General features: G+C 51.7%; 1 protein-coding gene across 1 annotated transcript; it reads right to left on the bottom strand.

The window, feature by feature from the left end:
- Positions 1 to 3,809: 3,809 nt before the first annotated feature.
- On the bottom strand, positions 3,810 to 11,106 carry NENF (neudesin neurotrophic factor). The gene is made up of 4 exons (XM_061160998.1): positions 10,920 to 11,106; positions 6,235 to 6,295; positions 5,306 to 5,409; positions 3,810 to 4,356 (listed from the first exon to the last, which is right to left on the bottom strand). Exons 1-4 carry the CDS (start codon positions 11,085 to 11,087, stop codon positions 4,180 to 4,182), a joined length of 510 nt encoding a protein of 169 aa, XP_061016981.1. The 5' UTR covers positions 11,088 to 11,106; the 3' UTR covers positions 3,810 to 4,179.
- Between the last annotated feature and the right edge of the window lie 1,033 nt (positions 11,107 to 12,139).

Genomic DNA, 12,139 nt, shown 5'->3' on the forward strand with positions numbered 1-12,139 from the left:
CAGCATCTCCTAGGACCCTTGAAGAATGGCTCTCAGCAGGTAGGATTGGTCTACTGGTTTCAGCCCTGCTGGTGGAGGGCTGCTCCCCAGATGTTAAGTCCTTGCACTTGCTGTCGGGAATGTCTCGGAGCAGCTTGCCTGGCTAACAGCCGAGGGGAGAGAGCTGAGTCTGCACTGTGAGCTGACACCACATAAGCTGGGCTGACAGTGAAATGAAGCATAAGAGGGGAGCAGCACACCGCAGCCTCAAGGCAGTGCCTACCTCCGCTGCCCCAGATGGAGGCCAGCAGGACCAACCTCTGCCTGGACGGCTTCCCCACCGGCCGTGGGGCAGCCTGCTCGCCTGTGCAGCTGCAGGCCCGTGTGAGGCCTGGGAGCCGCTGTCCCCCAGAAGCCTCTCTCTGCTGACAGAGCCCCAGCAGGCCATGCTTGCCAGAGCCTGGGGCTTTGAGGAGTGGCCTTTTGAAGGAAGGCAGTGTAGAGGGTGAGGCTGCTTTATTCAGACCCTTGGTTTTTCTCCAGAAGCTTATGAGGTGGTGAGCAGAAGCCTGAAGGACACGGGGTGTCTGAGTCTGGGGGTCATCTGTCCAGGCTGGGACGAGGGCAGGGTGCCCTCTGTATGACCCCACCTCTGGGAGCTGGCTTGCTGGGCAGACCCCTCCGCCAGCTCCACTGTGGGCCAGTCAGCTCCACTCATCTCCGTTATGGGACATTCTATACTTAGTGGTCTTCCAAATGGAGAAGGAGATTCCCTGCTCCAGGGCCTTGCTTCCAGCCTTTACAGTTTTAAGCCTCCTCATCCCGGTTATAGGCCAGGAGCTGGCTCTGCACTAGCTGCAGGGGAGGCCAGGCAGCCGGGAACACACGGAGGGAGGAGGGCCTGACTGTGCTCCCCCTGGGGGACTGTGGAGGGGCTGCAGCTCGCTGGAGGAACTTAGATTTGGGGAAGGACTCCACGAATTACAACACCTAGCATAGGCCAGGAACTGAGCGTCCCCTCTGAGAGGTTGAACTTGAACCTGTATGCTTAAGAACCCAGCCCCCACCCGCTCTCCCATCACCTTTCCTTTACCTTCAGTTCTCCTAGGGCTTCCTTGGTGGCTCAGACAATAAAGAATCTGCCAGCAATACGGGAGACCCAGGTTCAGCCCCTGGGTTGGGAAGATTCCCCCGGAGAAGGGCATGGCAACCCACTCCAGTATTCTTGCCTGGAGAATCCCATGGACAGAGGAGCCTGGTGGGCTATAGTCTAGAGGGTCACAAAGAGTCAGGCATGACTGAGCGACTAACACTTTTCACTTTCACACTCTTGGGTATAGGTCATGGCTCCTTTCCTCCTGCTTCGTTCCAGGGTGACACGTGACCTCCCCCCTAGACCCGGGGTCCTCCGCCGGGAGGGGTCCTGACCTCGGAGGCTGGTGCAGCTCTGTCCCTCAGGTCCACTTAGGACTGAGGGGTTTCCTGGGATGCGAAAGTTTCAGTGTAAAACCCAGAAAGTTTGGCAAGTTTGGCCACCCTAGATGAGTGCCTGCTTTCATGTTTGGAGGAGACAACTTCATCAAAAGGCAATTACAGGGTTTCCCTGGTGGTCCAGTGGAAGACTAAGACCCTGAGTTCCCAATGCATGGGGGGTGGGCAGGGTGGTGGGGGAGTGCAGGTTCAATCTCGGATCGGGGAACTAGATGCCACATACCACAACTGAAGGATCCTTAGTGCCGCAACAAAGATCAAAGATCCTGCATGCCCACAGCTAAGACTTGGTGCAGCCAAATAAGTACCATAAAAATATTTTTAAAAACCTGGCAGTTACAAGGTGTGCGCTAAGCTCTACTGGACCCCAGAAGGGAAGGCTTCTTGGCAGAGGTGCATCCTGGCTGAGTCTTGTTAAGAGGATATAAACCCTTAAAGTGAAGATGACATGACGAGCAAATGCGGGAGAAGGGATAAATGGGGCAGCAGGCTTTGGGCTTCAGGAATGTGTGTGTCCTGTAGACGCCAGTGATGCAAATCCCCAGGCCAGGCTGCACCCCCTCCCCCAGCTCCACCCCCCTCCCACCCAACCGCAGTGGAGCACCTCTGGGGTGCCCAGATTTCTGTGTGCTCAGCCCTGACAGAGGCTTACTTGGAATCTGGTAATAAGAGACAGTCTTATTCAGAGAAGATCCTTGCTGGGGTGTTGGAGGCGGTCTTTGAAGTGCAGAGCAGGGAAATGAGGCAGAATTGCCCCAGCAGTGGGGATCCTAAGACCCTGAAGGGAACCTATGCTGTGATGGAGGTGAGGGGAGAAGAGAGAAGTGGGGGAAACAGGAGTCCTGAAAAGTCCCCGGGGACTGGGCTTGGAGACCTTGCTCACCCTGCAGAGATGGGGCTCTAAGGAATGGAATCCTGGCCCTTCCATTGCTTGGTGATGCAGGCAGTGGGTGGCATGTAATTAAAGGAAAGTTATCTCTCAGGGGTCCCCAAGGACTTGTAACCATCATTATTCATTCACACATCATCTGTTTCAGGGCAAAATGTCCCAGTACAGACCACCTTGGCAACATGAACAACTTCCTGAATTCCAGGCCAAAGAGTCTTCTGTCTGATAAGTTCTAGACCCACTCCCCTTGGATGGCCAGCAAGCTCCGAGCTTCTTGCCTGGGACCCAGGAGTCCACCATTAGTCTGGACACAAAGAGTAAAGCCAAGGTCAATCCTGGATCTTAGTAAGGATGGGGATGAGTCCTCCCTGAGGTGACTGGTGAGGTAGTGCTCCTGAAAGTCCATCTGGGCCCAAGTGTATCACAGTCTCTAAGGGAGCTCATTACAAATGCAGTTCCCAGGCTGTGTCCCTGAAATAGTAAAGGTTAAGCCTTGGGGGTAGGACACAGGAATCAGCATCTTCAATGGTCACCCTAGGAGAGTCTTCTGCTTAGTTATAAAATTCTTTCTTTCGGGATAAGTGCTATTTGTTTTATTAAAAGACAAAGTTTTGTGTCAAAGAAGTTAGTCTCTGCTATAAAATTTCCAGGATGAGTCGAACGCAGGATTTCTCAACCTTGGCACAACTGGCATTTTGGACCAGATAATTCTTTGTTCTGGGCATCGTCCTGTGCATTGTAGGACGTTTAAAAACATCCCCACACACTAGATACCAATAGCATCCTACAGTTGTAACAACCAAACATTTCAAAACAGCTCCAGACACTGCCAAAAGTCCCTTAAGGGAAAAATCCTGCCCTCAAGAGATTTTCCTTATGAAATCTGAGCTGAGTTCCGTGTGTTGCATGTTCTTCACCGACGTTGGAATGACCTCCAGGCCAGGCCCTTGCCCACATGGAAACCCCGCCCTCCTCACCACTTTCCAGCTGCAGGTGGAGCTGAGGCCAGTTCACATCTTCGTTCTCCTGGTTGTGGTGAAGAGCCAGGCCCTTTAATAGCTCCCTTTCTCCTTCTCCCTTGTGGCTTGTTCCCTGGTGGCTCAGATGATAAAGTATACTCCTGCAATGTGGGAGACCTGGGTTCGATCCCTGGGTTGGGAAGATCCCCTGGAGAAGGGCATCGCAATCCACTCCAGCGTTCTTGCCTGGAATATCCCATGGACAGAGGAGCCTGGTGGGCTAAGTCCATGTGGTTGCAGAGTTGGACAGGAATGAGCCACAACAGTTTCAGCTTCCCCTTCTCCACCCTTCTACCTAATGCACCCCTTTTCTGCCACATCTCATGGGTGCCTCTGCCACCTGGCCCCTTCGTTCGCCAGAGAGACAGAAAGCAGACCAGCAGAGACAAGTGGTGCTAATGAGGCTCAAAGAAATGCCCTGCGGGGAAGAATTCTCCTTTCGTGAAAACAGGAAGTTTATTTTGGTGCTTTAAGTACACACGGCCACAGGAGAAAATCTGACAAGTATAGAACAATATAAAGAAGAAGGCCACCTGTAATTCCACTGCCCACGAAGCCCCTGCTGACACCTAGGAGGCGTCCCCCTTCGGCCCCCATGACCTCCCTGGCTGGCGTGCAGGCAGGGCACCTGGGTGAACAGAACACTTGACCCAGGGCGATGAGAGCCATTCAGCATTCCAGGTGAAACGTGTACTTTATTCAGAGCCGGTGGTGACCCGGAGCTCCGACTGCCTGTTTTGCAGAAGATCTTGTGTTGGAGGGTCTCCCCGCCTCGCCTTCCCAGGGCCAAGCTCCTGCCGATCAGAACTCGTCCTTTATGTCAAAGTGGGGCTGGTCTTCAGGCTTGAAGTCCAGGTTGGGGCTGCCATCCTCATTGAGGATTCTTCGGGCCGTGTAGCCGACAATCGGGTACTTGGCTTTGTACACTCTGGTGAAGACGTCGTCCAGGGATTCCAGCTCCTCAGCCGTGAGGCCCGTCTTGGGGAGAAAAGCCCGAGAAACCCAGGGTTGGGAATGAATGAACTGGACTTGGCCCCGGCCTCTCATACCTCCTCCCTGCCTTCTTCTCCCCATATCCTTCAGGCAAGAGAAAAAAAAAAAAAATCTCTCGAAAATCAAATCACGGACAGCTGACTTTTTAAGAGGCCACCCTGTGTGCTCGTGAGTGTTGCGAGGGGAGGAGATGGGGGAAGCAGGGGCCACATCAGGTTGCGGGGTTTGATTGACGTGGGAATGAAAGGGTCCAGAGAGCTCCCGGGCGGTGCAGGGGGGCCGCTGTGTGCGGTCTGCAGCCACCTCCCCCCAGTGACTCCCACCGCTCCCTACCTTCCCCCCATTATAGATCTGCACACCCTCCCCGCTCTGTAATTTCTTAATTCGCTTCTATAATGTTGTTGCTCAGGTCTGACTCATCTGAGCAACACAGGAGTGAATGCCAGCCTTTCTGTTGGGATGACTGGGATGACCCTGAAATGGTCTTTGTTAAGGCTGTGGTCTCCATCACAGAAATATGAGCACAGGGGAGCCTCTGCTTCATCCCCTGAGCGACCAGGAGTGGCTTGGGAAGTGGGTCTCTGAGACGAAGAGCAAAGCACCCAGGGGCTGGGGGTGGCAGGGCAGACTGTAAGGGGGACGGCCCTGCCAAGGCAGGCGGGGGCCAGACTGTGAGGATCACTGAGCTTGATCACAAGTGCCCGGGAGTCTGGCCTTGACTCTGTAGCCAGTGGGGAGCCATGGAGGACTTTTGAGCTTTAACAGTGAGATCTCTACTTTAAGAAAACAACCGGCTATCACACGGAGTGGACTGGAATGTAAACAAACTAGTTAGGAAGCTTTGCTATTGCCCAGGGGTGTGTGTGTGTGTGTCGGGGGAAGGCCATGGCCAAGGAGGTGGGGCACTCTGACAGAGGCTCAAAATCTGGCTCACGGTGTCATAGGTGAGGTCTGCAGGGTCCAGGGACATCTTGGCCACCCCTCTGGTGGAGTCCTTCCCGGTCAAGGCGTTGTAGGGGGCTCCTCGTCCATAAAACTCTGCAGTGGGGAGGATGGAAGACGATATGAGTGGGTGTGCCTACAGCAGCTAGGAGGGGGTGGGGGGGCTTCCAAGACCACCCCCACCCCCCGAATCCTGGAAAGACTGGCCTGAGGGGAGGGACAGCAGTGAGGAGGGGAAGTCCAACAAGCCACCCCAGCTATCTGCTTGAGTCCCCCAGTTCAGAATAATGAATAAGTCATACATGCTGGGCCAAGAGGTGACTTTTTAAAAAATACAGAATGAAAACAATCTCTTAAAAATATCTAAAATGTAAACAAGAGGAATGTCCTGTCTGCCTAAATGCTCACTGAAACCAAGTCTATTTCCCCACGTCTTTGGTTTGGTATCAAATAGACAACGAACCCTTACAAGACAGCTTCCACGATATCAGCTATAGTTTTCATCACGGAAAACACAGAAGGGCATTAAAAAGTTCTACAATGTTCTATGATCTCAATCCTTTGCTAAGTAAAGGGTTTTTTTACTAAGGCAAATCATCCAGTTTGACTCTGACTGTATAGGCATCAGGGAGCCATAGAAGATTTTTGAGCAGGAGCGTGATATTATTAGAAAAACACTGCTGAAGAACAGCCCCGACAAAGACGGTGAACTCAGAGACTTCCCGGGCAGTCCAGCAAGGGTTTGATCCCTGGATGGGGAACTGAGATTTTGCAGGCCGCACAGCACAGCCAAAAAGAAAAAAAAAAATTACGAACTCACTCTGGAGGGAAAGGACTTGCTCCCTCACACCTAGAGCGCCCACTCTGGCCGCCACGCCCCCCACCCCCAGAGGTAAGGGTTCATGAAACCAAGCCACTTACCCTTTCCAGAAGTGACATCGAACACCACCCCCTTGACTGCCATGTAGATGGGCTGATCTTCCTAGAAAGCAAGAGGGAAGGTGTGAGGAGGAAGCAGAGAGCCCTGCTCTTTTGGCTCAAGTTAGTAAAATCTCTTCCCATCATGGGCAGTGCAGGGGGCGGTGGGTGAAGTTACAAAGCAGCCGCTGTCAGCCAGTCCTCAGCCAGCATATGACCCTACCTGCAGAATAGTGCCCACTCACAAAACCTGGGAAAAGCTACGAAGCTTCATGACAAGTCTATGGCAATATCTTTCTTTTAAAGAAAAATCAGGAGCTGAAGCAGCTCTATACAGATAAAAATTCAAAAGAATATTCAAGGAGTTACTTAAATTGGTTCAAATTTCCTTTCATTTTCATCACACATGGATGTAATCAGTGCAAATGATCTATTGTATGTTTTGCTTCTTATAGGTAATATTGGTTCATACAAACATTGTCATGTGTTGAAATAACCAAAATAGCTGTCACTTAAACAGCTCTATCTTATTTTAGTGATGCTGTACCTGTTTACTATTTTTCTATTTTGGCTTATCTGGATGGTTTCCAATTCCTTAGCACCATAAATGGCAGCATTATGAATACCTTTCAAGTTACTATCTAATGAGTTATTTCTTTGAGGCCTATTTCAATATATCGAATTCTGGGGCCTGAGCAGATGAACAACACAATCACTTTTTATGTTTTACCAGCTTGTCCTTCAAAAAGTCATCTATGGTGCTAGAAATATACAAGCAATGCCGTTTCCTTGCAGCTGTAACCATGGGTTTCACATTTTACTTTTTGCTCTATTTGTGAGTATTCAAAAGGAAGGACAGAAAATAAAATGTAGTTCCTAAGTGACAGTTAAGGACTCTGGAGAAACCTTAAATTAAAAACAAATACTGTATATATTAACATATACGTGGAATCTGGAAAAATCGAACATGCTAAGTCACGTTAGTCGTGTCCCACTCTGCGCCCCTTTGGACTGTAGCCCCCCAGGCTCCTCTGTCCATGAGGATTCTCCAGGCAAGCATACTGGAGTGGGTTGCATGCCCTCCTCCAGGGGATCTTCCTGACCCAGGTATCGAACCCACATCTCTTGCGTTTCCTGCGTTGGCAGGCCAGTTTTTTACCACTAGCAGCACTTGGGAAGCCCCCGGAACACAGTAGGTTCTGTGAAAGACACCAGCAGCCGGGACCCCTGTGTTTTGTGATCTCCAATCTGAAGCATCCATCGAAGCTTCTGTGCAGCTCCCTGCCGGGAGTCCGAGCTCTCAGCACAAATCACAGTGCAGAGTCTGGGACAGGAGGGTCTGCCCTGGCTCTCATCCAAAAGGATTGTCATACAAATGAGATCTCATCGCTAGGTTCTTCAGGATAACTTGTTACACAAGGTCCACAATCCCACAGCAGAGACTCTTTGGGGTCAGATGTGTTTTGGAATTCAGAATTTGTCAGATTTTAGAAAGGTGTCTTAGGGCTCACATAGGAACACCTACAGGGGGTCTGAGGAAGCACCCCATCATCAAGGATATCAGTATTTCACAGTAAAGCATAAACGTGAATATTCACACTAGGTAGGATAAATAAAGTCTATAAATAGACTTGCATAGCTCCAACACCGTTCCATTACCAAAGGTGTTCAGATCAGGCGGGGTTTTGCTGTCAAATGATATTTAAAAAACCTTCTACTTTTCAAAGCTTCTTTTCTTCGATTTCTGAGCTGCATAAGAGGATTATGGCTCTGTTATACTGCCTCTTATTTGTATCTTTAATAATAAACTAATAAAAATAATATTAACACCAGCTAAGATTGCCTAAGGTTTAATGTGCTAAGACTACTCCAGGCCTCAGCTGAGCACTCTGCACTGCACCACCTCATTTAATCCTCACAAACCCCCAGAGAGTAGGGACTCTCCTTATAGCCAGTATGACAGGCAGTGTTTTGTGTCAATTTGGATCGGGGACAGTATCCTTATTCAGCACTTATCTAGGTATTGTACAGAGGTATTATGTAGATTCGATTAATATCTACAACTGGCTTTGTGCACAGATTACCCTGGATAATCTAGGTGAGCCTGATACTATCAGTTGAAAGGCCTTAAGAGCCTCTGAGGTTTCCCTGAGAAGGAAGAAATATACCACCAGTGGGCTGCAGCATCTGTTCCTGCCCAGAGGTTTCTCGCCAGCCCTTCCTGACAGCCTGACCTACTCATTTCAGACTTACCTAGCCAGCCTGCATGATCACATAAACCAATTCTTGCAATTAAAAAAAAAAATGTATATATATATATATATATATACACACACACGTATTTACACACATAGGGACTTCCTGGTGGTCCAGTGGTTAAGAATCCAAGCTTCCACTGCAGGGGGCACTAAGATCGTGCATGCCACGTGGTGCAGCCAATATATATATATATATACAATATATACACACACATACATAGATATAAAATTTTTTTAACCGGTTCTGCTTCTGGTGGAACCCTGACTGATAACAAGTATCACAGATTAAAAAAAAGAAAAATTGAGACTTTAGCTATTTGCTCAAAGGGACTCAAACCCATATATGATTCAAAGCTCTAATGCTCTAATGAGCACTAACAAATAGTTAACACTTCTGAGAGTGAAAGGGGATGCTATTAATAATTATCCCAGGACAACAGGCATAAACCAGAACCACCCAGGGCAAACCTCAGTACAAGGTGGTTAAAACCAGCTGCACTGAACTGCCTCTTTCCCCTCTTACTACAGACATCCTCTGGGCTTCACACCCTGAAACAATTTTTTCCTTAACCTGCTTCCATCTCAAGCTTCCCTCTCTCCTTCCCATGACTGAGCATCCATCAATGATACCTGCATTAAAAAAAAAAAAAAAGGGTCTTTTTCTTGTAGCCTAGGCATGGCTGCTGGACATGACCGCCACTTAGAACTCTTTCTGCCCTTGGGTTCTGTGCTGGGGGTCCCTAGGATCACCCCTAGATTTGGAGATTCACTAGAAGGACTCAGAGAATTTGGCAGAGTCGGACTCAGAGCTAGTTTATTACAGCAATGCAGTGAGGATACACAGCTGGATGTTAAGGGGAAAGGACACAGGAGGAGCCTAGAGGAATCCACCTGTGGGCTTTCTTAGGCTCTCGCCCTCCCAAGAGGGGGTCAACAGAGCACATTCTTTCCCCCGCAGCAAAATGCAGCAACACATGTATGACGTTTCTGCCCAGAGAAGCCCGGGAGAGCTTCAGAGCCCAAGGTCTTTACTGGGGGCCCGCCTTGCAAGCCCTCTCTGCCCAGCACTGTTCAACAGGAACACACAGTTTGTACAAAGAGCCCAGACTGAGCCCCCTTTAGCTGTTAGGGAGGTGCGGAACACCCTGGAAATCCAGACACCAAGCCAAGAGCCACTCTTGCAAGTGGGCCTATCTAAGGATGGCAGGCCTGCAATGCTAACTCTTCCCTGCACAGATTTCCTGGTTCCCTGCTGCTCAAAACGGGGGTCCTTTAACATGCTGCCACATCTCTGTCACCCTCCTTTCGCGTTCTCAGTGACTCAGGCTTCTAACCAACCTCTATGTACAGTGATATCCAAACTAGCACCAGTGCCTAGGGCCCAGGTTTCTAAGTCCCTCTTGGGAACCTAGGCACGCTAAGGCTACTTGACTTGCGGGTTAGGGAGCCCACAGCAGAGGGTTTTAACAAGAGAATATTAGGTTCCTTCCTTCTTCTACCACTATCTGGTGGCATGCCTCCCTTTGCTCACAGTATAAAAGCAGGAGGTTGATTCCTATCTACTCTGAAACGTTATCCTTCCCTGATTTCCCCACCTAAGTCTTCCCCATCTCCTGACCTAATTCCAGACCCCATGGCCCTTCTCCTGGAGAGCACCCTGTTCCCAGGCTCCACAGCCATCACAGGGCCCCCCCACCCCCACCCCCACCCCCGCCAACCCTAACTGTCAGGTGACTGTGAGCAGTATCTGGGACACTTCGGGGTGGGACCCGCCACCGGCGGCTGTGTCTAGGGGTGGGATGTCAATGTTTCTAACCTCTGACCTCCCCCTCCGCCTTCTCCCCCAGCTCTGGTCCAGCCCCAAGAGCACAGGCACTAAAAGCCAGTTAGAGGAGTCCCGAGATAGGGAGGCCGGGAGACAGGAGAGCAGGGAAAGCCTGAGCACCCCTGGGCCTGCCCCCACGCCCGCCTAGCCCAGGGAGCAGGCCTTGCTGCCCTCTCTCCCACCCGCCCCCACCCACCCCTACCCCCCGGAGGAGGCAGAAGTGTCTGTCCCTAGCTGATGCTCACACTGTAAACAAAAAAGTTTCTCCGTTTCCTGTAATGACTGTGAATCAAAAACGTGTCTCAAGGCAACAGCTCAAGGGAAGAGAGAGGGAGAAGCGCGGGGTGGGTGTTCCGACCCGAAAAGCGGGGAGCCGGGCGCCCCGACGGCTGGGGACCTCCCCGTGCCCCCAGGCGGCGATCAGGCCTGGACAGAGGGGCCGGGCAGGCCTCGCGCCCCGTTCGGGGCCGGGACTCCGGGAGGGGGCGTCCCCCGAGGCCTGCGCCTGCCCCCCACCCCGCACCCCGAGATCTCTCTCTGGCGCCGCGGCCTCGCGGGGGTCTCAGCTTGGCCGGACTCGGCCCAGTTCCCGGGCCCGCGCTCACCTCCTCCCCGCCGTAGCGGGCCAGCTCCTCCTCCGTGAAGAGCCGCACCGGGGGACCCCGTTCGGCGGGACGCGGCGCCTGCCCGGCCTCGGCTGCGGGGAGCCCCGCAGCCAGCGCCACGATCAGGGCCAGCGCGACCAGTCGCCGCCCCGGCGCGGGGCCCGCCATGGTGAGCGCGCCGAGCCGGGCCAGGGCCGGCCTGGGCGGTGGAGCCCGAGCGCGCCCGCCCCGCGGCCCCGGAGCCCCGCCCCGCGCGCGCCGGCCCAGCGCCTGGAGGCCCGGGAGCCGGGACCTGGGAGCCGGACTCCGTGCCTCGCGTGCGCGGCGTCCCGCGCTCCGCCACCCGGACCCCGAGACTGGAAACTTGGAGTTGGGATGCTGGGGTCTACAAACTACAGACTGAAAATTTCTTCAAAGAGTGGCACGTGTCATACCAGTGCCTTGTGTTTAGATTACAGAGTTGACCCAGCCCAGCATTCCAGCACCTGGGAAGATGTTATTTATAACCTAGGACCCCAACTTTCTTAATTCATTTTTAGTTTGGGCTGATTTTTTTTTTTTTCCTTCCCAGTGGTGTTTAAATTTCGGATCTCCGAAGGATTTTTGCAAAGGTTGGGCACATCAAAGACATACCCCGAAATAATAATAGCTAACATTTGTGCAAGGATTTATTTCTTCGTTGATTTATTCAGTAAATGCTTTTTGAGGGTCTCCACCTACCAGGTCACCGAAGAAGGCAGATCCACGCCCAACAGAGCCTACATTCTATGGGTGAAATAGACAAAAGTAGCATGTTAGGTGGTGATGAATGCTAGAGAGGGGGGGAAATGGGCAACAGAATAGAGAGCATTGGGAATTGGAATTTTAAAGAGGCTGACAGGGGGAAAGCCCCAGGGAAGACAGTATCTGTATAAACGGCTAGAGGAAATATGCTCAGATGGTAAAGAATCCGCCTGCAATGCAAGAGACCCAGGTTCAATCCCTGGATGGGGAAGATCCCCTGGAGAAGGAAATGGCAACCCACTCCAGCATTCTTGCCTGGAGAATCCCATGGACAGAGGAGCCTGGCAAGCTACAGTCCATGGGGTCGCAAAGAGTTGGACACAGCTGAGCAACTAACGCACATACACACTTTGGGAAATGAGGGAGGCAGCCTGGAGGTGCGGGGAGCAATCTTTGCAAAGGGAAAACAGCAGAAATGCTGAGGAAGGAGAGTGTCC

Source organism: Dama dama, chromosome 14, assembly GCF_033118175.1.
Source record: "Dama dama isolate Ldn47 chromosome 14, ASM3311817v1, whole genome shotgun sequence".
NCBI classification, from domain to species: Eukaryota; Metazoa; Chordata; class Mammalia; order Artiodactyla; family Cervidae; genus Dama; species Dama dama.